This window comes from Oreochromis aureus, linkage group 7, assembly GCF_013358895.1.
Source record: "Oreochromis aureus strain Israel breed Guangdong linkage group 7, ZZ_aureus, whole genome shotgun sequence".
Classification (NCBI taxonomy): domain Eukaryota; kingdom Metazoa; phylum Chordata; class Actinopteri; order Cichliformes; family Cichlidae; genus Oreochromis; species Oreochromis aureus.
The window spans coordinates 4246398-4274333 of NC_052948.1; the positions used below are offsets into that span (position 1 = coordinate 4246398).

Consider the following 27936-nt stretch of genomic DNA (forward strand, 5'->3'; position numbering starts at 1 on the left):
GAGCTGAGGGGTAAGAAACTACATATCACCACTATAAACTGTACAAATTAAAAAAAAAACCACTGACTGGATTAGAATCTAAACTAAAGTAAGATCCTGAGGAGATATACTTGTAATAAAATGAAACCCGTTAAAAAGTGGAGAAAGCAATGAAGCAACAAACTTCAAAATGCTTGGGGAAATAGCTGACACCACTTACACATGAGCTGCATGTACACAGCAGCTAATTTAAGTTGTTCGATAAATTGCCGTCCTTTACGATATTAAAATATTTTTTCTGGCACAAAACAATCAAGTCATTTAACAGTAAAAAGCCAGTTTAATTGCAGAATATATTGACAGTACAGTACAGCAATAAAAAAAACTGCCATAATGCTTCTATTTTTACATGACTTACACAGCTGCTGCTCAGCTCATCAAGCAGAACAGCAACAGGGCACAGTACAGTAACAATGACACGACATACAGACAGGCTCACAGAGCACTGCACCCGTCGTTCTCCATGGGCTAGGGATGTGTTAATTAAGAAATGTACAATGTAATAATAAACATAAACCAAGAACCGAGACACAGAGCATTCGATGACTGGGTTTAAAAGGGACTGGGCTGAAACTGGTTGTCACACAGGGAGAAGAAAGCACAGCCACCAAAACAAAACAAAAATAAAAACCAAAAAATATGGATTACTTTGCATGTATGCACTTCATACATAACGTTAAATGACTTGACATTGTCCATGATCTCTCATTACTCTGTCTGGCCTTCATTTACCACATTATATCCTCTTTATTACTTGTGCCTTATTTCACGTATTACATGAGCGCCAGTGTATTTCAATACAGAGCTTCAATTTATCCTCCCTCGCTACCGAAGGATCCTAGGAGCAGACCTGTCGTCTGTTACTGTCTTGCGGAGCTTCACCCCCCGGCGTATAGATACCAGCATATCTACGTCCTCCTGGCTGACAGAGGACGCCCCCTGAGGCGCAAACTGAGCGGGATCCCCTGACAGTGAGCTAGGGAAGGGGAACTGACCCTCACCGAGGGCGTGGGCGCTGGCTGCCAGCTCTCCTATCTTCTCCACCAGGCTGTGGCGGTTGGCAGCGAGCATAGGGTCCTCTTCAACACTTTGAACAGCCATGCCGAGGGCCTGCTGTTCGTAAACAGTCCTGTCCGCCCCTCTTCCACAGCCCCAAGATGTGTCAGGGAGGCTCATCTGCTTTGGAGGAGCCCTCATATTGTCACTAGCAGATAGGTCATCGCCATACAGAAACTCCTCACTGCCTGCAGAGTGATGAGACGGGCTAGTGTAACCCGGGGAGTTTGGCACTGTTGGGGTTTTCACTGGCACGATGGGAGGCCGGATGGGAATGGGGCCAGATGTAGATGGCGTGCGTCTCACGCCAGTCTTGGAGGATGGCGTCCGGCGTATAGTGGCTGTCCCTGAAGCAATAGCTCCAGCGCCGCTTCCTCCAGCGCCATTTGGAGTTCCCTGAACAGTCTTACCTGCAGGCAGACCCGCTGTACTTGCAGGTCTCTTAGTTTGGATCATGCGGCGGTAGCTCTGTGCAATGTTACTATGGCGAGGGATGGTGGAGGATTTGTCAAAGTCCACCTGCCCTTCACTGTCAGCATCTCCATTAAGAGAGTAGCACTCATAATCAGAACCTAGAAATCACAGCAAGTCATGAGAATCCATTTTTTTCCCCACACTGAATATTCAATAGTTCATAGAGCAGTTGTTTTAAAGGGTTAATTAGCAGGTGCTTCATTAAGTAACAATTCACAGTAATCAAACTGGAGTTTAAGGCAACGCGTACTGCACTATTCAAATCACACACGTGCAATGATTGAAACACAACAGTTAAATTCATGAATAGTGTGCTGTATGTGGATATCGTGTGTTTAATCAGGCAGGAGTGTGTGGCTCTTCAGGGATGACTGTTACCTTGACTGGGTATGGTGTCCTCGGAGCAGGAGGGGGTGTTGGTCTGGGTGCTATAGCCACTGGAGTACTGCAGAGAGTCTCTGCTGCTCTTTTGCTGCTCCATGCTCAAGCCCCTGGTTAGAACCATGGCTAGAGTACTGGCTGCTGGAGAGAGGGGCTCGCCATGCTTAAGCACACATATACAGAGATACAAACAGGCAGGAAATACATAAAGATTAGGACACATTTACATTTTCATCACACTGCAATCCCTACAGCACACAAATTGATATACTGGCATTTATTTTTTCACTCCCTAAGGACTTTTTTACCTTGGCTGCAATGGTTCCTGGGCCACTTCTCACTCTGTGTGGCTCATCAGCTTGCATTCCAGAATACCCCTGTGGACTGGGCGGAGCCTCCAGTTCTCTCATCTTATCCACAGACTCCCTCCTACGCTGTGGGGTGCTGGCCAACGACGGTTCGCAGGAACTCGATTTGGCCCAGTCCTGCAACAGCAGACTGAATAATGAGACCGTCTTCCAACTGTGCATCTCCAGTGTTTCACTGGAAGTTGTGCAGTTAAACACGGAAGCTGTTGATTTGGCTTATAAACTGGTTAGATGCATGGTAGATATGAATAGAACACAGCAGGGCGTGCAGTTTAGCTCATCTTTTTTGTGGAAACATTGGAAAACTGAGCTTGATGAGCAACAGCAAAACAATGATTGTGAGGTTATTCTACGGAATGCGAAATCTGTGAAGGCAACAAAACACAAGAAGCAAAGAAGCAACAACGTCTCAAAAGAAAGAACCCAAAGCAAAATTTGCAAATGAAAACAAACCTTCCAGCTAGGAACCTTTGATGTGGGTGAGGGAGTGTTGGATCCAGGGGAGTGGTTAAATGTGGGGGACGCAGGAAGTATGACAGATAGAGGCCTGATGGTGCCAGTGTGTGAGAAAGCAGGGCGGAAGGTGCCGAAGGATGAGCATGAGCCAAACTGCGGAATGGACAGACAGGTCTGAGTAAGAGTGCTCAACATCGGCGAGTAGTCCACGTTATACCTTACAGCGGCTGTCATTAAAGGCCCACGGGGCTCTTTAAGCTATAGATAAAAATGATTGAAATGCACAGCACATCAGCATGCAAGTGCATACATCTGCTAGTTTGTGTGTGTGTGTGTGTGTGTGTGTGTGTGTGTGTGCACACGTCCAGCAAAGCAAGTACGCTGGTAAGAGATGCATGCAGTACTAACCGCTGTAGGAGAGTTGCACTCACTGACAGACTGGCAGGTTTCTGAAGCCTCAGAGGAGGCTGAGCTTGTTGATTTCTGGGAAAGGAAAGATGGAGTAAAGAACAGTGGAGATGGAGAGGAAATGGGGAGAAAAAGTTAGATGTGAGAGATGCATAGGAAGATGGTGAGAGCTGGAGAAGAGTGTTGATGAGCTTTAGAAGGAGGGATTTTTTTTCTCTCTGAGGGGATCTATATTCTATAGCCTAGATTGAAAATAAAGTAGCATGTAAGATCATTTATTCAGAAAAAGAACATTGCATCAGTTGGTGTGTTGCTGAGTGTGTTCTGTACACTGCAATCTGTTCAGACTGTGAGAGTCTGAACGACTTTATCAGTCCAGTGGGATAAAAATTCAACATTTGCAACTGATACAGATCTATTGCAAAAAAAGACCTCAAACTCTTATGGTGGCTTCATGTCTGAAATACAAAAACATGGAAAAATTCTATGGTTTTCAATTCGGATACAGCAGACGGAGTGTGATTGTGGTTAAAAAGAGAGAATTATTGTAGATCTGCGTTGACAAGAAAGTGGTGTTGTTGCCGTGTCCTCCTGTCCTGATGTTTTACTGCCAGAGGAATCTCTGGAGATAACAAGTCTGCTTTATTCCTGATTTTGCTGCAACAAAAAAAACCTTTTCCCTCCTCATAAAAGGAAAAAAAAAATAAATATCATAGCTGAGACCGCTACCTGGCTTGTGATATCAGAGGGCATGGGTGATGGAGGCTTTGAATGGGTGTTGGCATCTTGGGAGACAAAGCCCGAGTCATGGGAGGAAACGCTGCTCAGCCGATGGGCTCCTGAGGAGGGCATCTGGAGGAGACTGTTGACAGGAAATCGCATCAGTGGAAAATTCAGCATTTAGTATGCATTCTAATCAGGATTAGGAATAATATTATCACATTTATGGTTTTGAAAATTACACAGAAAATAGTAAAAAGAATAAAAGGTTTGTGAAAAATTAATCACAAAAGCTGTGATCATGAAGGCTGTGTTGTGTGAGAAATCTAAATGATTCCATTCTTCTAATTCTGGCGCATCAAAGAGCATTAAAAAGTTATCATTTTCTTTGATTTTTCTTCCTTTCTGAGCATTAACAGCTGTCTTTGTGCTTTCTGTCTGCTGCTCTGTCATTTTCACTCTGCGCCGCTTCTCTTTGTCACCCACGCATTTTGAAATGTGCAACTCGCACTTCTCACCTCCCCTCCTGTACTCCCCTCCCACACCTCCTTCTTCCCGTCTCCCTCTGGATTCCATCCGACATTAACATTTCTCGTTAATCTTCATTCTCTTGGATGAAGTTTAAGGAGGATTGCCAAAATAAATATGGCAAATTAAATACAATAAATCATTTAAAACTAGAGCCTAGTCTTAAGTAGTCCTTTTTCTCTCCTTTGAGTTTTTAATAAGTAAGCTTGTTTTTATTGTTTCCTATTAAAACCTTTGTCTCCTGATCATAATCTCTCATTTTAATGTGTGGCAATGTGTGGTGCTTAACTTATTACCCTATAAAAGTGGCATCTGATTACTTCCCCAGTCCCCTTTCGATACCTCAGTATATATCAGTAAGGACTTGTTTTTTTCTCAAGGGTAGCTGCATAGGCAGAGACCACCCTCACTAATTTCTGATGCACACCCAGTCATTCCTCTCTATAGTCAGGCCTGAAATATGACAGAAACCGCTCAGTGCAGAAAAGAGCTTCAAGGGTTAGTGGTAAAATAATAAAATCAAAGGGGAAAAGAGTTCATGTATAGAAGTCAGACTGTTTCAGAAAAAGCTTACATTCTGGTGGTGCAAGGCTTCACTAACTTAACTTGCATCTGTTTTAAAATTAGCCAGTCGCACACTGAGTCAGTGGATAAACTGGGAATACCTGTAGCATACTAAGAATAGGATATGGCGTTAATTGGAACAAGTGTCAGGGAGGTTCTGCTCAGAGCTGTAGCACTAAATAAAAGTGAGAAGGTATGATATTCCTTCTGCTTAACATTAAAATGTGTTTGACCTAGAATGCCACATTTGTAGAGAAACTTTTGAGCTATCACCTTAAGTCAGATGAATATGTGGATTTTGGCTCTTGTGTAGGCTCACGGCTGTCAGCTGGTGATATTTGACAGCTTTAGACCTAATCTCGCTGTAAGAAGCTTGAGAACTACAAATATATGCCAGGAGCAAGAGCTGAGGAGCTTGCGAGATAGCGCTGTATGTCGACTGTCACTGCTAATCAGGCTGTGTAGTGAAGAAGACATGTCACAGGTATATTCATGTGTTTATAGTAGTCTTTATTAATATGTTATTAAGTCGGCTGAAAATATATATTTTTTAAAAAGTTTATGAAATATATTACAATCTAAAGTACAACCAAAACCTTATATAATACTGCGCCTCTTCCAAATAATCCTGGATGTTTGACCTTCACAGTACGGTATTATGCAGGTTTCATACACAGGCTCTTTGAGTTTGACACTGGAAGGCTGTTTTCAAATTTAAAAAGTTTTCCTGAGCTCATCTAAAACAAGAATGTAAAGCATGTACTTGCAAACATGATTTGAAAATTATGGCTTGGAGATTTATTACATATTCATAGAATCTGGGTTGTTCATTTTAAAAGAGGAGACGTCAACGTCATCCTGCAATTTTCTAACCACTTAAATGGAAAAGGGAAAACCACAAACAGCGCGATTTGTAACTCAAAACAGAGGACACCTTTTATCTAATTCTGGATGTCTGGATGTGGCTCTTTCATACAAAAGACTGCAACGTGCAACAAGTGGTGTGTGTTTGAATAATATACCTGCACATACTGCTCTTCCTGGAACCTGCGCTACTGGGGGAAGAAGGAGGGGTCTGGTAGGACCAGCTATAATCAGAACCTTTTAGGTCCCGGATCACCTGCAGGAACACAACCAAATGGGGATTTAGACATAAACAAGTCTCTTTTCAAATATGGGAAAAAAGATGAGAACCAACAAGATAAATCCACAAGCTGCTGAGTGGAAAAGGTTAATTAAAATTGAGTTAATTGCAGCTCAAGCACCCTTTCCAGGTGTGAACTGATAACTATTTGTTACTCTAGTGGGTATTTATAGCAGGTGGACTGAGCTATGAAACAACAAGTTGCTTATTTTAGCCTTTGGATTACAAAAAATATCAAAATCTCTCTGCTCACAATAAGAAACATAGACATTTTTAACCTTTGGACTGAAATCCAGCAAGGCAAATTAAATTCTGCTTCAAATAACTTGCCACCACTGTGAGGAAATAAGCATGTCAGCGGCACTGGAAGAATTTGTAGTATTACACTCCTGTTACCTGCTCACTAGCTGGTGGCAGCTTGTGCGGGTCTTCAGTCAGCAAAGTGAGGTCATCAACAATGGCTTGTAAATGTGTTATTTCTCCCAGCATGGCAATCTCTATATTCTGCAGGGAAAACAGTATTGATCAAATTAAACCGCTACCACATCAACAAGACACAGCAAAGATATTTCACAGTGTATGTCGGTGTTCTTTACACGCACAAGCTTCCATACTAAAAAGGCTTAATGTTCTTTACCACCACAGGCTGAAGCAAGTTGATGAATGAACAGTAGCGTCCCCTCTCCTCCAGGAGAGCTCTGCGCACTGCCTGCTTCTCCGTTTCCTCCATCAGCAGGTACAAATCGCTGACATCCTGCATGGCGCTGTCCAGCTGGGGGCGCAGATTACCGCGGCCTGCGCAAGGCGACGGAAAAGGGTGCAGAGACACAAAAAGGCAGGAAGGACAGAGGTGAGGGGAGTTGAGTAAATAAAGAAAGAGAGGAGAAGGAATGAAAACAGATTAAGATTTGGACGGGAGGTTACGAAAGTGACAGGAAGTGTCCGCAGTGCAGGAGGGGGAGGAAGAGAGTAAAAGATGAGAGATGATTAAAACAAATAATGATAAGCTGCTGTGTACTAAAGGTCAACACACTGAAAAACATTACACCAGAATGGATAATGACCACAGGAATGAGAGGACACTGAAACATGTCATCAATCAGTGCAGCTGGAGATGATTTGCAGACCCTGAAATGGATGAGATTGGAAAAACACTACTGTATGGAAGGTCATTCAATACTGCATGCCACAGTGATACTTTATGATAGATACAGGAAGTCTCAGCAACGAAAGAGGGATGAGATGATGATGGAAACGAGTACTAGGAGGACACACAATTTGCTGTGATTGCATGATGTATACATACACTGCCAGTCATTTTGAACACTGTACAGTGTGCTGAGTTTTAGCACGTAGAAAATACTGTTCTACTTACAAAATATAATGAACTAAAAGGGTGTGAGCAGATCTAAATTAGTATCACTCTATGCTGGCAATCGCCTTGATGAAAAACACTAACAAGCAGAGCGCTGTAGATTATTCGTACAGCTGTCCATATCTTTAATGCGTTCAGCTTGATGAGCTACACTTTCAGCGCACCTGTATTTAATAAGGCACTAATTAATTGAGTCCCAAAAGGACGTGATTTATAGATCCTTGCAACAGAAGCTGTATTCACAAAGATGCTGAGAATACTTCCAACAGCAAGCCTCATCTAAGGAGTGATTTAGGAAAATTCTCAAATCAGGAAAGGATAGCAACTTTTACTGCGATGCCATGTATGACATATTCTTTAAAAGGTGCTGCTTGACTGAATTCTTTACCTGACCTGCTAAATATCTGACCTACTTTCAGATCTACCTGCACAACATGTGTCTGCTGTGCTTGTTTGTTTCCCATGTAGGTAATTTTAGTATTTAATCATTTTTCAACATGAGACTGTGGAATCAATGTAACTGTCTGCAGATGGGCCGTAGAGACAGGCTGATGTCATCACTGTTGCACTTTTTAGCTTGTTTGTCAACTATTACAGAGTTATGCATTAGCTTACACTCCATATCTGGAAAATATCTGGATTTGGGGGTTTTTGCACTATTTTATTCCCTGCTTAAGAAATATTCATGTCCCCTCTAAATTTTTCACCTTAGTAGCAGACGCTGGTGTTAAATCGATTTGTAAATAATAAATGGGAACTATTCCATCTTTGAACCACAAATGTTAAGACAGGTGGTGTTTTTTATTTTTGACTGGCAGGTTTACGTAAAGATGGGTTTAAGCCTTGAAACCAATATGTGAAGTTCTTATCTGTAGCAGCAAACATACCTAGAAGCTCTACAGCCAGGGATAAACGCCAGACAAAAGAAATTGAGGAGGGTTTCAGTTAGAGGGAGGGAGGAGAGGAAAGAAAGAAGAACAGGCAGCGTTAGCTGTTTTAAATCAGGGCACAATGCATGTTTATGACTAGCCCGTACCACTGCTATATTAAAATACTGTATGAAAATAGGAGCTTAATTACAGCCAGCAGCGGGGGATAATGCAAGCACAGCCAGGAAAGAAGTTAATTTCTTTGATTTATAGGGTAAACTATCCAAAGTTGGAAAGGAGCCTCTGAAATTGTGCCAAGCATTTTGACTTGAGAGACTTATCCTTTCACAATCTACCCTCTAGATGGTGCTATTTCACTGCTAGTGCAGCAACCGGTCAGACTTCATTAATATAATCCCTACAATACTAATTAATATATCATGAGAGTTTTACTAACCTTTTCTTGCTTTTTTCTGGAGTTTTATGGTATCAAGTGACTTTCTTTTGATTTCCTGACGAGATCTCTTGTATTCTTTGGCAAGCATGTGAAGACAAAATAAGTATAAATTTCCATACAATACATATTGTGCAATTAATGTCTTTTATATTGTTGTAGTTATTCACCTTTGGCATGGTCTTTGTCCAGCTGGTTAGCCGTCTTCTTCCATTCCTCTATCCTGTCCTGGAGCGGCGTTACCAGACCTTCCATAAGAGCACTGCAGCAACAAGAAGAGACAATATTCAAGAGAATGAAGGGTATAACAAATAGGTTTATTTCCACAGCATAGTAAAGAGTAACAAAATAAGAGAAAGGTCACCATAAATAGGATGGGGATGGAGAACATAATAATCCCCTCAGGACAGGCGAAGAGAGAAAATTGCAGTGGAGCAAATAAAAACAAAAGTGACACTTACTTGGTGAAGTGGCGTAATTTTGCCTCAATGCTACGGTGCCGCATACACATCCTTGTCAGAGCTGAGCCAATGTCCCTGGTAGCACCTTGTAAACACAATATGAAAAATATAAATGTCATCTACGATACCAGAGCTCAGCAACAGAAATTTAGACCTAGAAGACCCAGAAAAAATGATTTTCTATAAGAGGGCACTAACAGGTATGGAGTGTTTTGAAAGGCCTGATTCTCTCCTGTCAAATGGACTCATCAAGTTTTATTCCTCCCTCTTTCAGCTGGAGAGGCATTTTTAGTTGCAGCCACTAGATGGACATATGTTGACCTGCAAATGTCACATTTGTTTGGGGGAAGCAAACGTTCCACAGTGCCCGTAAAATAAAACCCTGAGCTATCTTCTTCCCTCCTGACAAAACACGTATTTTTCCTGTTGACACTTTAAGGTCGCCGCGTGTTAATCTCCCCACACAGAGTAAATAACGGCTTGTGTGAATTTGTTACTGTACTTTTCCTCTCTGCTGAAGTGTAATTAAATAAGGTTTTAAGCCCCCAAAGCTCAGGCTGGTCCACTGTGTCACTGATGGTTCATAGGCCAGTGTAATATATGGCAGCACTGATCCTGTTGTAATCTGGGCCACATAAGGCTAATCTCAGGGTCTCTCACCACAAACACACACACGCACAGACACAGACGCACACAAGGAAAGAGAGAAGACACCTCTTATAGCAGACAGACCTCAGAGCTGAGGCATGTGTGTGTGTGTTCATGAATGATTGCTGGAGCGTATGTGCGGAGGTTTGTTTGTGTGAACGTATGGACAGGTGGTGTATTTTACCAACCCCCACACCCTTTCCGAAGTTCTCACCCCTTTCATCCTGGAGGAAAAAGGAGGGAACCATGTAAGGGGATATCCCTCTATTCTTCCCTGTCTGCTCTGCCTTTCCTGTTCTCTCTGTTTCCTAAACACCATTCATGCAGGGCAGGCAGAGTTAGGGAGCAACCAGCTCTAACCTTCACTACAAAGCCTGAAGGAAAGAGAAAATGAAAGGCACGATTAATATAACTGGCCTAAAATGAGACTCTGTGTAAGAAATGCTCCAGATTGTTGTCCAGTGAGATCTGTGCTCTTTTCCAGACATCACATAAAGAAACTAGGTTACTGTCTCCTGCTGATAACATGTCAAACTGTCAGGCAAAGACCAGCTCACTCCAACATTTGGCTGTCAACTTCACTAACTGCTGTAGTAGTTCAAAGAAACTCAGCAACAGATCTGGGCCCTGTATGCATTGCTCTTCTGAGTGAGAGGAGAGGTGAAAGGTCATCCAGCTGTAACACACAGAGATATTAAACATCAGCAGGAAGTGATTTAGAAAAGACGTGGAATCTATACGCTGTGCTCTTGATATAGGGAGAAAGTGGAGTGTCCAACCTATGTAGAGGATTCAGTCAGGTAAGAAACTCTGTTTACACCAGTTCACAATAACCTATGAGAAATTCAGACATGCAAGTGGTGCACACACGCACACACATGCACTGATTTTGCCTTTCTCCTGCTAAAGCCATTACAGAAAGCACCCACAGCTGCATATGACTTCCCAGATGGAAGAAGACTGGGCGATAGATGAAGGAGGCAGAGTAATGTGGGCCCTGGTATCTAAAACAGACCGTCCCAATGTCACTATCAGCTGGAGTGAACTTCCAGCCCCCCACTCCCGTCCCATTCACACCTGCCAATTTCCCTCCTGCTCCCCACTTCTTCCCTCCTGTCTCCTCCCCTCCTTCTTCCCTTCCCAAAAGGGGATCAGCTGACAGCTACATCCTGGGGAGGTTCAGAGGCTTCCTGACCATGTCCAAGAGCCTTGCTGGCCTCTGGCCTTGACCGGATGGATAGTGACATGGTGATTCACTCCCGTAGCCCCCCTGCAAAGGCTCTCAGGCATGTGACAAATATATACAAACTTAAGCCTGACTCGAAAGACAATTATTATGCAACACTTAGACTTCTGTCCTTCTTTCTATTTTCCTTCACAGCTGAATACCTCTATGTGTTAAGATAAGATAAGATAAGATAAGATGACCTTTATTAGTCCCACAGGTGGGAAATTTGTTTTGTTACAGCAAAGTAACAGCTTCCTCCTGTTGTTTCATCCTTTTTCTTCCCCTGTTCATTTTGAGATTTGTGATATTTAAACTTCACTAAACTACCCCCACAGTCCAGATTCAGCGTTTTCAGCATGTGGTCCATAACAGTTTATGTAGCGAGAAAAGAATGACCTTCAGTAAAACTGATTCATCCACCCTCAAAATAATATTTCAACAAAATATATACACAGAGTAAGACGAAGGAAGAACTTCCATTCTCTTTCAACTCTTCTGTTCGATTAATTTAACCTTTCCTGTTAAAAAATCTAACAAAAACCAACTCACTCATTTAAAAAACCTAAAAACTCAACCAGCACAAAAATGATGATTACCAAACTAAACCACTGTTTTAATTTTTAAGTCATATCATGGTTCTTTGATATAGATATATCAATACCTGACGTTGTATCAACATGGTAGCTGATGTGTGCAAGAACTGGAAAAGTGATTATTGAGCAGACCCCTGTGGCTTTAGGATCTGGGCCGACCTCATAGCAGACAGCCACACGTGCATGAATGAAGCAAAACACAGACCACTACGGGGGAAAACTGTTATGCAACAGAACCATATATCTTACGGCTTGGAGCAAACAACTGGGAGCAGTGGACAAATCTGTGGTTCATTACAGAAGCGCTGCCGTGTGTGCATCTGAAGCTCGCGGCGCCTGGTTTAATATACAGGCTGAGCATAAATATAACCTGCCTCGAGATCTGCTGCGTATGTTGAAAAGAACATGGGGCTGTTGGTGGGAAGGTCATGCCCCCATTGGTGGCTTTAAGCTCCAGTATCTGAGACCAGCACAGAGTAGTCTAAGCGTTTACTGAGTGGTTCCATCCAGAGCTCTGGTTCTGATTAACTCCCCTGATTCCTTGGGGAAGGAGGAGCATTTTAATAGGCCTGCTTTATAGAGAGTTCTCCTGCCAGGAGTCGGGAGCCAGAGGCTAAACTGCCACAGGCCTAACTCCATGATGTCTTCAACATGGGAGCTAAACTTAAATATCTGTCTTATTCACCATCTAAACCCTGGCGTTCAGCTCAGATTTCATTAGCGCTCAGACAAGCGAGCCTGAATGTTATTCTGCTAGAATTAAGGCTGGATGCGTTGACGCCGGCTTTCGAGCTGAACGCAGCTCACTTCTTCTCTATCTTGATTTCTGCCTTTTGTGTCAATAAAACACGTTTATGTGGAATTTTTTCTAGACTCTCAAACAGCCACTGCCAAGGCAGGGAAATTCCATCATCCGTGAGACAACTATTATTCTTTGCATTGGCACCTTGGCCACTGAGCTGGCTGTGCCTCTCGGAGACAGTTAAACCTCCTGCTTTTACCCTCCCTCACCCCTTTTAAGTGAGGCAGAGTGTGAACTGGCAGGGACACAGAGAAGGCCACTGATGGATGAAAGGCAGTGTGGGGTGAGACGGGAGGAGGGGGGAGGATGAAAGAGGGCACACACGGCGGAGGTGCCGGGCGGGTTTGGCCTGTCAGAAGGCAACGGAAGTGCTATAGTGTGGCAGGTGCAACAGGCCCTGACAGGACGACATCGTCCACAAAAAGCCGAGAAATAAAATGTAATGTTTGCATTACTGTCAAAATATTTCTGTAATTTGTGTAGTCATCTCCACTAGAACACTTTATATATATATATATCTTTGAAGAAGAAAATGAGGACCTGCTTTGATTTTGACAGCTTCACTTGTCTTCTTTAGTTGGTAGTTGAGCAAACATGAAACTGAGATTTCTGAAATCATAACCTGATTAAACATCAAACATTCACATCGTCAAGAGATTGCTTCAAAGCACAGCTTGAGCTCTTTCGGTGCAGCACAGTAGGAGCTGTCTGTATTATAAATAAAGCAGCATCTATTGCATATGCTGGTGAGGGAGCCATAAGTTGTGAAGGAGGTAAGAGTGGCAGATAAAACAGCTGTATCTGCATGGATTATGAATCGAGAGTAGCGTACTGTACGCCTGCAGCAAGAAAGCTACAGATCTGTGTAATTTATGTTGCTTAAATATTGGATGATAGACACACATGTAGTATCTGTTTTTCTCAAACCTTTCTCATTTAAAATGTGAGTTTATTCAATAATAAAGATGTTATTTGTCCACTGCATTCACAGTTAGAAGAGGGAAAAAACATAACAGCAAATCCTGGGTACAGATCCAGATGTTTTAGGATTAACACAGTGTGTTGTATGTCTGCAGCAAAAATCAAAACGTCATTCCGAGCCTTTGTGTCACTTCCTTATACGTGGAATGCTTTTTATTAGTACAATACAACTAAAAGGCAGAGGAAACAGCCCCGGGACCAATTGTTTTAGTCTCTCACACACAGTCGAGCGCACACTCATCCCATTGTTGCCTGTCCAGACAGCACGCACAGCAAGTTTCACCTCTCAGACAGACCCCAGTGTTTCCTGATGTGGCGTAAACATGTTCTGGTGTGCATTAGAACAAGACTTTAAAAGAGGAGGAGGAGGAGGAAGTGATATTCCTCTGCTGGACGAGCTTCCTGTTCAGGGGCATAAATGTTTCTAAAAATAATCACCACCCCTTGTCCAGATGTGCTTTTCATTAGAGATGGAGAAAAGGACACAGGGAGAGAAAACAAGAAAAAGTACAGCAAAGGGAAGCAATCCACAAATGGCTGTGTTTGTCTCATGCCAGACAGGGATGTTTAAAGCTGAAGAAGATGGATGTGATGTCCCTTTATGCAAGCACAAATAAGCCATGATAGCAAATGATAGGAAAAGTTTGACAAATTTACTAAGCAGCACTCTTTCAACAAATCTGCAGCAGTTCAATCAGACGACTCAAGCGCTCCTGTTTTACAGGCTTGGCAATTTTCTTTATCTTAGCTGACCCGAGTCTGTCCGGTCTTTTGCCCCACCTATGTAAATGCTACTCTGCTCATTTGCAAACAGTCCTGCAAACAATGCAGACAATACTGCTGGTCCTTCTGCTGCTGCTTTTATAAATTCTACCTCCATCTGAGTCTCTGAGCCTGAAGTTATCTTGAGCAGCAGTTTATTATATTAGCCACTCTGCTCTGCACTGACCATCAGAACCTACATGTCAAATATAAAAGCTTGAATAGAATAACAGTTTAGCGTAACAGTAAATTAGATATCCATCTAAATCATTGGGGTTCATTATGTTAGCTTTGTGAACGTCTTGATGGTGTAAACGTGTTCACAACACATCACCCAGTAATTTTTGGACCACTTCAATCTTGACCGATGTGTTTAATGGACCAATAATAGCGATCATGTGATCTGATCTGTCATTCTGCATTTTCATTTCTTTGAAATTGTATTCCTTTTAATCTCCTCTCTTGCATTCCTCCAGCAGCCTCTCTCACGCATTTTCCCACTCCTCTCCAGCTCCCTTCCAAAGCGGAGTTCATGTTCAGGATGTAGCCGAACAGAGTGTTCCCCTCGTGTTTGTCTTCTTAGTTTGGTATTCGACCTCAGAATTAAAGCTACGCTGAACCCAAAGATTTGTTTTCTCTCTTGTTTTTATTTCCCCTTTTCATCTGTTTCTCACATTATTGCTGCACCCGCTTCACCCTTTACTCTGTGGATGTAGTTATTACAATAGCTGGAAAACATTCATCTGCAGGATGACCGCATTGAGTTTAAGCCCATAAACTCTGTAGTGACTCATGAAGAACTCTGCTGGAAATTGTCCGACGAACAAGGTAGGAAGCTGAGGGGGAAATGAGAGGCTCTTGTCGATACTTAGCGTGACCTTGTGGTTGAAGGTCGTGAAATAACCAAAGAACCTTGCATGCAATTAGCAGAATGGCTCAACAGTTTGTAATTTACCAGCTACTGTATTTATCTATGTGAATGACTGAACATGTAGGTCCAATCTAAATCACTTGAAATCTATAAGCTAATTAACTGTGAGCTGCAGATTCTAACCTCTTGGTTCTGGTACACAGAATGCAGAACGGGCTTGTTTCAGGCTTGTACATGGAATAAAAATCTTGATGCATGTCAGTTTTGGTCTGATGGGTACACTTATTATTTGACATGTCTGCAAAAATAGCTGCACTGTTGGGATAGCACGGAATACATTAATCCCCTGATCTCGCTCTGCACTAGGCCACGGCCACATCTCGTCCATGCCAGGCTGTCCAGATGGCGGGTAGGGATATCCGTCCCATCTGCCAACCCAGAGAAGTACAGCGGCCAAGCAGATTAGTGCTTCGCTGACACACTGATCTACTAGCATACCTCCACAGAGTATGGACTGAGTGAGTAAGAAAGAAAAGACACAGAGCCAAACAGAGAGGACTTGCAGTGAGCGACAGAAGCGTTATTTCCATGGGTGTACGTGTAATGGAGTATGGACGCTGCTGGCTTTGATGAACTCGTAAAAGGAGAAATGTTCATCCGTGCTTAATAAAAACATGCAGTGTATGGTTGTCTGGCCGGTGATCCCACAGTGTAAATTTTTAAAGCTGGGGGTGGCTGATCAGGAAGAGAAGAGAAGGCAGTCTATGTCTGTGTGTTATAGAGTGGGGCTAAGAGGATTAGCTAAACGCCTCTGCCTAGCCTGGATACCCAGAGCTGTGGAAATCCCACTCCAATCACAACCCCCACCCAGGTCAACTAACCCCCAACTACAGCCAACTCACTTTCTGCAAAATATGGAGACGGTGTCATACTTTCATGGACCATTACCCATGTCTCTTTGACGTCTATCAAACTCAACTACGATCAAAAACTGGAAAAAAACAACTTTTGTTTAAAACACACATCATACATCCAAGCAACAGCTAAATAAGTAACACAGTCTCCAGTTTTCTCAACTCGAGTCTGATCCTTTTAAATGTCCTCACATAACATTTTAATATGAACGACAAAGAAGGTCTAGACGACACACCAAAATCCATTAGACTGGCCAATCGAACAATAAAAGAATCCAAAGAGCTACACGGCCTAAGGTTAAGCTGCACGAAAGCTTGGTGTTGAAACGTATATCCTTAAAAAACTCAAATTCTCCACATATACCATCTAATATAGACTTTGTGGCTTGAAAACCTTTATTGAACTCAGATGCAAGCTATGAGTTCACTGAGACAGACGTGCCTTCAGACATAGATCCATCAGCACAGCTTAGAGAAACAGTGCTGTTAGACACAGTGCCAGAACGCCTGGAAGCCAACTCCTCCAGCTGCTTCATAGAAAACAGATGCTAATACCATGACAGCTACCATAAACTCTAAAAATGGACAACACAAGCAAGAAGTCTGAACATGGACACACACCGAAGTAGTGTGGCAGACACCGATTCAAACAGAGAGCTGAGTAAGGTTTGTTGAGCAAAGTGGCGAAATAATACAATTATGCTTAAAAAGATACCCTTTGAGAAAAGTGCAGAAGAACAGTTAAGACAAGAATTCATAAAATTCGTTTCAGTCACTGTCCTCTCTCCCTGGGACTATCAAGAAGCTGTCAGTGAGAAGAAATGCTGCTTTTCTTGGCAGGGAAGTGTTTACAGTCTGAAGAGAGAGTATGGAAGTAAGAGGGGCAAATGGGGGAGTGTGTCAAAGTCAGATTAAAGGAGGTAAAAGAGGAACACGATGAAACCTCCAGCTGTGCCAGCAGCTGAAGCTCGTCCCCAAACACAAGCGTAGCTCGGAGCAACAGCGATTGGGGCCAGCAGTTCATAGCCAAGGGCCTGCCCCCTATAGTGCAAATCAGCCCTATAAGGCTGTGCAGACGCTGAGACAAACATCATCACTGCAGGCAGACAGACACACACACACATGTGAAGGATACAGACAGAAAGAGAATGAAGAGAAACAGCAAGAGAAACAGAAATGAAACTATATACTGACCATCTAATCTCAGAATTCTTTTTATCTTTATGGTCCTAAATAAGTTTGAGTTAGCAAGAGTACAACCATGTGGAAAACGGAGAACATCTGGATGCCAGTATAGCTTAAATAAATTGAGAATGCAGCTGCTAGAGGGGCAAAGTTGCCTAAATATGTTGCCTAAATAGTTTTAAAGGTTACCCCTGTGCACTGAGAGCCAGTGCCAGTAAATATCGACATTACTCCTAGCTAATTAATTACTGGGTTTGGTTTGGAGCACGCAAAGACTAACACAGATCACACAGGAGAAATAGAAGTGAAATGGCATGCTTGCTAAAAGCACATAAAAGCTGCACAAGATGTTTTAGTTTTCTGTTTTCTGTTTTCTGTTTAAGTAACTGTATTTGCTACAGGCCTGATGGGAACTGCAGGTTTAGCCACGTAGCACTGTACCACTTGGTTAAACGCCCACAGATCTGTCACAGATGTTTCATTATGGAAAAGAATCAAAAGATTATTGAAAAAGTAAAGAAACAGTGACCATTGTTGTTATTCCCTTGATTATACTGACAACAGCATGTAAGGGAAAATACTAGTGTTTTATAGGTCATGATAATTTGTCAAATGGAAGAATAATCCTGTCAATCAATCACCACTGAGCACCAATGAAAATTATAAAAGTAGAATAATACTAATATACTTTAGATTTTAGTATGAAAAAACATTATCTCATACGTTTCTGTCTAAACCAAGTACACGATTCCTCTTTAATTGCTAGTCTCTCATCACCCATGCAGTCTGTGTCCTGAGAACGATGGCACTAATCCTAAACTTAATGTGCCTGGGAGAGAAGCAGAAGCAGAAGTGGGCGTATGAGTGACACACTTACAGATTTTATACAGCTATCTGCAAACTCTCGTTGCCCTTCTCTATCTTCTCATCTCTCTCCGGAATATCAATCATTTTGCTGTTTTCCCATTTTACAGCAATTTTCCTTTGAAGTCTTGCCCTTTATTCCTACCATGGCCTACCCGAAGCCAGCAGGCTGACCCCAGTCTACCTTCCATCATCTTACCAAGCTCATGTGCACTCACACCAGGAATCATTTAAAGTAGCCTTTAGTATTGTAATAGCGATAAACTGTTGGTGTAAAATGCAAGGAATTAAACCTGGCAATAATAAGTGAACACTGAGGCTGCTCTGTTATTTTTCCCAGAGGTAAGTGGTCAATAAGGGGCGGTGCCAGTGCAAATAGTTTGAAAAACATCTTGGAATGTGGCCTGTAAGGTCAGGTGACCAGCTACCAGCTGTCACTCTTTGAATACAGCGCATCAGTGTGTGCTTATGTGTGTGTGCATGTATGCTTCTGCGTCTACGTGATTGCCTTTGCGAGTGTGTCGAGAGCCTCGTCGGGGTTTGCAGGGTTTTTCTGACCTACATACTGCTCTTGACGATCAAGTCCAAAGGAATCTGTGTTAATCAGCGGCCTCTCCAGCCAGCCAGTCTGCTGCCACTAGCGTGGTGACAAAGCAGATCAGCAGATCTCATTAAGACCAAAGAAACAATAAGCTTAGATTTTCATTTCTCTGAGCCTCCACCACCCAACCTCGCTCACAGCTGGCCCCACTTGGGTCATCTTAGTGAACAGAATGGTGCCGTGAGAGACAACACACTTACTTAAGGATGTGAAAAATCTAAGTCTGTTTATTTTGTTTATGTAACCTTTACGACTTAGAAAGGGAAAAACATTGTTATTGAAAGCCTACCAACTGCTTGTCTACCAACACTCTTAGCTTCTACTCTTTAACAACTCCCTACTAAAACAACAAACGTATTTGTTCAACAAAGCTGATCGTTATCATGACACTATTTTTCCACCAGTTCATACAGAGGCTCGACTCCACACCATGTGAATTTCCCTTACCTCTAGAATTGGTCGCCATGTCCGCCACCTTCTGAAAGGCATCTAAAAAGGCCACTGCTGCCAGAATTGTGGTCCTGTAAGTACATTGGTTCATTTCACTCTCACTGCACAGAGTCTGTAAACACTGCACAAGAATTTTTCTCACTGAGGTTCACTGTTCACAGGAACTGCTTCTCACCTGAGCTGAGAGTGTAGCTTTGTGGCCTTGGCACTGAAGTCTTCCCACACAGGGTAAGAGCTCTGATAAGAGAAAGGAAAAGTGTTAAACCAAATAAATATCTCACCAAGGACATTCAGGTCCGCATGCTTCAACAAAAACAGCAGGCATGCAGGATTCACAGAAACAGCTGGATAAAAACTTCAGTGTTAGATTTAGTCACACAAAATGCATTTTCTCTTTAATTTTGGTGAAAAATACCAGGTTGAAATCCAAATAAGAAAAATAAATGTATATGTTTGGGTGTATACCTCCAGAATCTATGAAAAGAATTTCTCAGTTATAAATCCAAAAATATTTGTTTTATTTTTACAAACTAGTAATTAATTTACACTGATTAGCAGATCACTCTCGACTTGTTCAAAGCTGTTTTTCTTTTTTTCCTTTATCTTTTTTCTTATTCCATTATCCCCTTTGGTGTGTGTATATCAGTTATATATATATATATATATATACAGTGCTAATAATAATTAATGAAGTAAAAAGAAAAAAAGAAGAAGAAAGCTACGGAGAGGCTGGCTTCTTACCCTGGGATTAGAAAAAGGATGTTCTATAAGTCCATGCTCTGACTTGTCTTTAAAAAGGCCAGTGTGATTTTTGTTGTGCACACTTGCAGTGTATTATATTTACAGTGTATAATACTAGGGCAGATTGTGAAATCACAGTGATGTTTAAAATTGGCATATAACATTTTTTTTATGCTTCGTCTTTATTATTATCGATTCCCTTGTTTTGCCCTGAAAAAAATGAATTTCATGATAAAACAAAAACTTGAACTTGCAGCTCTTTGTCCCGGTGTATTTGAATATTTAACTTGTTTAAAACTTGTTTCATACAGCGGGTACAACATTGGCCACCTACACTGATAAATCTCTTTTGCAAAGAGGTAGATACCAGACAATATATCAGTGCATACTGAAAGTCTATAATTTGTCCCAGGTGACAAAAGAACTACGTACTTTTCGATTTGTATATAGATATTTGCATGTCTGGTGTGCAGGCACGTGCCGTGTACAAGGCCTTATATCATTACTATTTATGCACGCAAGCCAGGTAGTAAGACTTTCCTTTGAAAAACCTGGATTAGATTTAGCCCAGGATCGTCACATGCTGCCATGAGCTATAAGAGCCAACCATTAGAGTGGGACCTTGAGCCCTGGAGTAAGAAGAGGAAGGGCACAACCTCTATGTGACTCTTTGATGGAGAGGCACTAAAAGGGGTTACACATCTTGATTATATATAGCTAGCATGCAATCACAAAAGAGTCTTGTGCTGCATCACTTATAACCTCCACTCTGGCAATGACATGATTTAACTCCCAGGTTACCTTAGATAAAGTCTTTGCCTTGGAAAGTGATTTAGGAGCCATTCCCTCTTTTTAAAAAAATTGTTTGTCATGAACCTCCCGGCTTGGCTGTTCCCACTTGACTTCAACAGGTGTCTAATTAGCCTGTGGGCTCTGTGGCTCTGAGGGGCTGGAGGGATGCGCTGCCAAGACAGCTGAGGGTAGAGGGCAAAGAACTGGGTAAAGAGGGCTATGTGCAGTGCAGCTGGGAGCGGGGCACACTTTTTTTTCCTTTAAAGTTCATTTACACCCAACAACATCCAGGGATGAAAAGGATGGATAAAAGCCTCTTCCTCCCACAGCTCGTCATTCAGGTTAAAAGCATTATCCTTGGACCTGGTAGGAAGTGTTGCTCAAGGACATTTGGTTACTTTTTCACACAAAGAGGCTTGAAATCACTTTCCCCATCACTCTCATCAGATCAAATCTAATTCCTGATGTAATTCTTGACTCGGGATCTAATCTTGCAGAACATTTTTTTCTCATTTCATCCTGTACCTACTGTTCTAACACCTCCCACTCTTTCATTTCTTTTCCTGTTGCCTCATCAGACAGTTACATAACCAACAGGTGCAGCTATTATCCACACATTTTCTCTATGCAGTACAGCATAGTACACAGGAGGCTGTGGAAGTGCTCAATGCACTACATCTATGTCATGCAGCTACATTCTAACATTGTTCAGAGTTAGGAAAGCAGTGCCATTGGATGGCTCCCTGGGGGTACAGCTGGTCCGATTGGCTTGCATGGCAGGAATGAGGTCAGATGTCTGTCTCGGGCAGTGGACATCGATACTGTGCTGACTAAGGGATTCAGCCTCATTCATCTGTGCTGCTTATCAATACACAGACTGCCTCTTTCTGTGAGCCCCTGTCGCTCTCTGGCCCCGGCGTGATTGCAACACAAAAAGGAAATTTATGAAACCGAACCAGCACTGCCAATAGTGGAGAGCTGATTTCACTGGAACCTGACTAATGAGGGGTCCATAAATAGTCTGTCCTGAGGCGCCATGATCCTGTGAGCTAGTAATCAATAAGAAATCTGCTGGACTGAAAGAAGTGCTTGACGCTTGACTTATTCGCTGTTGTAACCACTTTGCTGCATCATGGGTTTCCCGGACAATGAGAAGACTGGGTGCTGCCTCCAGGCCCAATGAATGCGTTCACACTTTCCATCTGTTGTCATGAACAGCAGACCACCCTGGTTCAACTTCCTTCACTTGACCCCTCCCCCAACACACAAAAGTACACACGCTGACATGTAATCAATACACACACAATAACATACATGTGATTCTGGCTTAAGAAATTGTTTTTAACTAAAAGACAAAGAGCACTTGCTTCATACAAATACAGTGCAAGGTCACACAGTTCAACTGTTAAAAGATTAAATGTGCATTAAATACCAAGTTGCAAATGTAGATATTTCAGTCCAAATAACAGGAAGCACAATGAATAGCATTTCAAGTCTATTTCTGTTCAGAAGCTGAGGTTATGGAGCTCTTATTTTCTTCCAGAGCATCCTCTTACAGCTGACACTTAATTCAGAAATCACTTGAGGCTGGGATAAAGAAGGAACAGTTGTTTAGGGTTAAATGGCACCCATCATATGTGTAGTATGACTTTTATTAACTGTGTAGTATAACTTCTTCTTTAGTCCTGATAGTTTTACTGTAACAAAAAAGGAATGTTTTTTATTTTGATTATGAAGCCAGGATCTAACCCGTGGACCATATACCCACAAATAGTGGTTTTGTGTTAAAAGACAAATGTTTTTCTGCAAATGTTTCCATGCACTTACACTGGCACACTTGCTAAAGTATGAGCACTGTTTGACCTGCAGTACATTATAACGACAACACAAAGGGAAACATGTTTCATCTCCCAGTTTGTCCTACAGCGGTGTTTCAAGTGGGGGAGGACCCGGTGAAAGAGACAAAGGCAGTAAAAACAATATGCATCTGATCAGCCACTGTGCAATCACAAAGGCCACATAATTCCCTATCTACTTTAAATTATGTGTGATACCTTCATGTCGTTCACAATGGCCTGGAATAATCCACCCAGCGCTCCACACTCCTTTTCCACCGACTCCATGGTGTCAAAAACAAACAAAAAAGCTCGCGGAAAGACAAGTATCAGACAAAATATTCCACTGTTGCTGTTTCAAACATCGGACTGTAGACCTTTGTTTTCTTCATCCGTCCTTCGATGTGCTGCCATACAACAACGTAGCCTGCAGCGAGGAGGATGCGAGGACGCACAGCCCACAGCCAGCAGCCCGCGGAGCGCACAGACAAAAAGAAATGTGCTGCTCGGTGGCACCGGGTGCTCCTGCTCGCTCTGCCGCCGGTACTCGCCTTTCGGTGGCACAGGAGGGATGAAGCAGGGGCGCTCTCTTCTGCCAGGTTGGACTACAACTATGCAACGTGGAGGGCACATGCACGGTGGCTTCTCATGATCACCGTTTAAACACAAACAACGGAGAGAGCACTACTCTGGGGAAGAGGGCAAGAGGAGGTGGAGGACGAGCAGGAGGAGGGGGTACGACGGGATCAGCCGCAACAGACGCGGGTACGCGCTCCGTTGTTAATAGCGGAGCAGATGTCTTGGAGCTGGAGTCCCCCGTAATAAGATCCATGGGAATGGAAAGGGGGCTGGTCAAGTGCGTTTTTTTCTGTCTTAACAGGAGGAGGGGACAAGGAGGAACACCCATTCCTCCTTCCACCCCCCACGCAAACAAAAGTGAAGCCCTGCCTTCTCAGCGAACAATTGCCAAACACAAAGCAGGATTTCCTCGGGTTTCGATGTGTATTCACACACGTGTCTGTTCATGATCGTTAAGCCACTCTCAGTAGGGCTTAGCCATTTCAGGAAACAGTAACATGTGGGCCATTATCACCTCATTAAGCATTAGCCTTTAGAATCGACATAACAAATGCTAATTCAAGCCACAGTTATTTTGACTTTACGTGTTTTCTTGAGAAGACTGCTGGTTGGAGCACATCAACTTTTGCTTACCAGAGCAACTCAATGTTATTATAGTTGACTAAAACTAGAGGAAAGGTGTGAAAGCACGTTTTAGACTGAACTATAATAAAAACAAAATATAGACTTTAGCTCAAAAAAGTTGCAAAGATATGACAATTGCGCGTCCATGACGCAAATCTCTTGTTCCAGCACATCCCAAAGGTGCTTTATTGGATTGAGATCTGGTGACTGTGGATGCAATTTCAGCACAGTGAACTCACTGTCATATTCCAGAAACCAGTTTGATTTTATCTTTGTGACGTGGCATGTTATCCTGTTGGAAGAAGCCAACAGAAGATTTGTACACTGTGGTTATAAAGGGATGGGCAGGATCAGCAGCAATGCTCAGGTAGGTTACTAAAGGGCCCGGAGTGTGCCAAGAGAATATTACACAATTACACTATTACACGACCACCAGCCTGAACCCATCCTGTCTACTGAAACAAAGTAGAATGGATACCGTGCCATACCAGCTTTATTTGTAAAGCACATTAAAACAACAACAATGGACCAAAGTGTTGTACAGAAGAATAAATAGAAGACAAAATAAATATGGTGCACATGATGCATAGATTAAACATAAAATACAAATGAAATAAGTAAATACATAAAACAAGAGAAGAACATTAGCCATAAAATTAAAAAATGCAATAAAGATCTAAATAAATGCACTAAAATAGTCAACATTTCACAGTGTGTTAAAGGCCAGGGAGAAGAAATGGGTTTTAGTAAGAGATTTAGAAACAGATTGAGAAGGTCAGTGATTTCATGTTGTTTACAGCAAATTCTCATTTGACCAGAAAACATTTCAGTTCATTGTTCTTAGCTGACACGGATGGTAAGGTGTGGTCAAATGCTGCTGTAGCGCATCTGCTTCAAGGTTGTGCAATTAGACATGCTTTCTGCATACCTTTGTTGAGTTACTGTTTCCTTCCTAGCTGGAAGCAGCCTGGTCATTCTCCTTTGACCTCTGACATCAGCAAGGCACTTTAACCCAGATAACTGCAGCTCACTAGATATTTTCTCTTTTGGGCCCATTCTCTGTAACCCCTAGAGATGGTTATATGGGAAAATCCAAGTAGAACATCATTTTCTGATGTACTCGGATTAGCCTGTCTTGCACCAACAACTATGAACCATCACATCACCTTTCCTCTCCATTCTCATGCTCAGTCTGAACTTCAGCGGGTCATCTTGTCCATGTCTAAATGCCAAAATGCATCGATTTGCTGCCATTTGATGGGCTGAGTGGATCACATGCTATAAGGTACTACTGATTTTGTACACAAGGCAGGGTTTCCTTGCAGGTATAAATAAGCAAGCTTATACTTTGTATTAAGCTAAGCTGACCAGGATATGGGACTCAAAATTCACAAGAATGACATGGTCATTTTATTTTGTGTTAAAATGGATTAAAATCCAACAAGAAATTACAAATAATGAGACAATACCTCTATATTTAACTGAGCTCCTGAAACCTTTACAAACCAACGTGGGGGCATGAGTTTGATACTCAGGAGATAACTTGTTTTCTCAACATCATTACCAGCTTGTAGACACAAAATAGAAAATGTTACCTCATGAATGTTCGGGGACTAGTTATTATTTGGTTAGGCAGACATTTGGCTACATACAACCTGACAGTCAGAGAGAGGTCATGTGAAAAAGAAAGTATTAACATGGTATGCAATCTTGTGAACAGCTAAGTTCACTAAGTGATGTAGTAGTTTGTAGAACCACCTTTAAGAGCAATGACTTGAAGTAATTGTTTTCTGTAAAACACTATGACCATATTAGTCTCGCAAATCATTGTGGAGGACTTATGGCCCTCGCTTCTTTACGGTGCTGATTCAGTTTGTTGACATTTGCATTAGCAGTCCATTACATAACAGCACTCTTAGGGTTCAGTCACATCATTTCAGGTGTACTGAGGTCTGGACTTCGACTGTGCCATTTGGGCCATGCTTTAACTGTTGGATTGATGGCCTCACATTTGACTCTAAAATACTTTACTATACAGAGGAATTCGTTCTTGACTCACTGACTGCAAGGTGCCCAGGTCCTGTGGTTGTAAAACAAACCCACCTCTTGATATTTGGTATGAAGTATTTGTGCTGATATGCTATATTTGTTTTTTGCAAAACATGGCGCTGTGCATTATGGCCAAAAATCTCCACTTTGGCAGTGTCTGTTCAAAGGATATTCTTCCAGAATTGTGGTTTTTCAAATGCAGCTTTGCAAACCTAAGCCGTGCTGCTATGTTCTTTGTAGAAAGAAAAGGCTTTGTCTTAGCAATGATTCCAGAACCCATTCTTGTTCAATCTTTTTTAAAATTTTGCTGTCGTGAACTTTAACATTTAACATGCTAGCTGAGGCCTGTACAGCTCTTGGTTATTTTGCCTTTTCTCTGAGCATTCCATGGTCTGATCTTTGGACAAATTTGCTCAGACATTCACTCACCTGAATGCTCCAGACTAGCAAATGGTCAAAACTTTTGCTCTTATTGAGGTGGTCACAGTGCTGATCAGCTTCTCAAGTACACTTGATTAGCAGCATCTGGCTGCTATTTAGCTTCTTTTTATGACAATAGAAGCATTAAGGGTGTACTTATTTTTCCACAGTACTGCATAGAGTTGTGTGAAAACTTTGTTTTTCACATGGCTGTATGTTAGCCACATTATCATTGGTCTTCTGTCAAACATGGCCACGTCAAGCCAAAAACTGCAGCCCATGTCAGCAGACAGTCTGACCCTGGAGAGGAAAATTTAGACTTTGCCAATATAATGTGAGCAGCTTATTTTGATCAGTTGTGCCTCTTTTTTTAACCACCGCCACTCCCTTGAGGTCATGTCAGTAAAGTTTGGTTACAAAGCAATTACATGATCAGTGTTGTGTCTTGTAATAATATCCTCAGTACTTGTTATACAATAGGAAAACATGTGGGTATTTATAGAGCAACCAGATACTCCGCATTATGTCATAAGAGCAGAGAGCCAAGTCATAAACATGAATGTAGGAACAGAAAGAAACCAAGGGTAACAAAAAGAAAACAAAGTCATACTGTCTTTTTATTAACTTGCGGTGACTAGATTTAAAAACTATGTCTGGTTTGGTATCTCCTGCCCACGTGGACAGACATGAGGCAGAGAGACTGGGCCCAGGGCTCTCACCACAGCACTCACTGGCATCTCCCAGAAAACAGCCGTAAAACAGAAAATATCCTCAACACAGATGCTGACATTCCTCACCACTACCATCAGTCCCCCATTTGGAAAAAAGGAGGGTTGTTTTGTTCTCTGCCATACCACCGGTGCATGTGTTTTGGAGAGAGTTTCCTTTATTCAGCATGGATGGGTTTTAGGAAGGAAAAAATGTGAAGTTTTAGCTCTTCCAGTAAGGACGTACAACTGAAAGCAATCATCAGCTCTAAGCACATCAAGCTGGGCAGATTGATACGATTTTGATGGTTAATATGACAAAGTTTAAGGGATTTAACTTCTGTGGTTACATTTTTATCCACTACTGTCAATAACGCCCGTTTATTTTTCAACCTTCACATTCATACGAGAGACAAACAATTTGCCTTTTTTATATGAGAGGAAACACAGTATAGAAGCAATCTGGCATTAAAACAAGTACTTTCAATGCAATATGCCGTGATACTGGGTTTTATATTATGACACCCACTTATATAAGCTTAAGAAGTAAGAACTTTAAAGCAACCAACTCCAACTGTTTTTATTTTCTGCCTCTGGATATTTCACGTTCCATCAAACACTCACCCTGTCACAGAGGCAGCTCCCTTAAAATCACAGGTCATGTGATATACTGCGACCTCTCACATCTGAGCTTTTATCCAAATTGTTGTCTTGACCCCTAAAAAAGTGATTGTTAAGGTCACATCTGACTCCTCGTGCACACTTGGCCATGAAATCTATCAGGTTTTAAGTTTGACTTCTGTCAAACTTACAAAGAAGTAGCCCTTATTTTGAATCTCATAGCATCCTCACCTTCAGGGCATCATATGCATGTAAATGCACATACAAACGTGAACAAATTCCGGTTTTCCTTAAGATAAGATAAACTTTATTGATTCCACAAACTGAGCGTATGGATCAACAGAAGAGTGGAACACGTTCTGGGAATTCCTG

General features: G+C 42.1%; 1 protein-coding gene across 2 annotated transcripts; it reads right to left on the reverse strand.

Moving 5' to 3' along the window:
* Positions 1-299: 299 nt before the first annotated feature.
* On the reverse strand, positions 300-23388 carry mtss1la (MTSS I-BAR domain containing 2a). 2 transcript variants are annotated; one of them, XM_031729998.2, is made up of 15 exons: positions 22784-23388; positions 19372-19433; positions 19194-19267; positions 9298-9382; positions 9007-9098; positions 8840-8914; positions 6776-6933; positions 6535-6642; positions 6017-6114; positions 3912-4044; positions 3183-3257; positions 2772-2927; positions 2259-2435; positions 1948-2113; positions 300-1667 (listed from the first exon to the last, which is right to left on the reverse strand). In XM_031729998.2, the coding sequence occupies exons 1-15, from the start codon at positions 22850-22852 to the stop codon at positions 865-867; spliced, it is 2331 nt and encodes a 776-aa protein (XP_031585858.1). In that variant the 5' UTR covers positions 22853-23388; the 3' UTR covers positions 300-864. The 2 variants fall into 2 exon arrangements, with proteins under 2 accessions (XP_031585858.1, XP_031585860.1); XM_031730000.2 differs by lacking the exon at positions 2772-2927.
* Between the last annotated feature and the right edge of the window lie 4548 nt (positions 23389-27936).

Coding starts and splice junctions, on each gene's coding strand:
- mtss1la (XM_031729998.2), bottom strand. CDS start 22,852: ATGGAGTCGGTGGAAAAGGAGTGTGGAGCGCTGGGTGGATTATTCCAG. Junction 6,115..6,534: donor TGCCACCAGCTAGTGAGCAG/GTAACAGGAGTG, acceptor GTGTTCCTGCAG/GTGATCCGGGACCTAAAAGG. Junction 2,114..2,258: donor CAGGAACCATTGCAGCCAAG/GTAAAAAAGTCC, acceptor TGTGTGCTTAAG/CATGGCGAGCCCCTCTCTCC.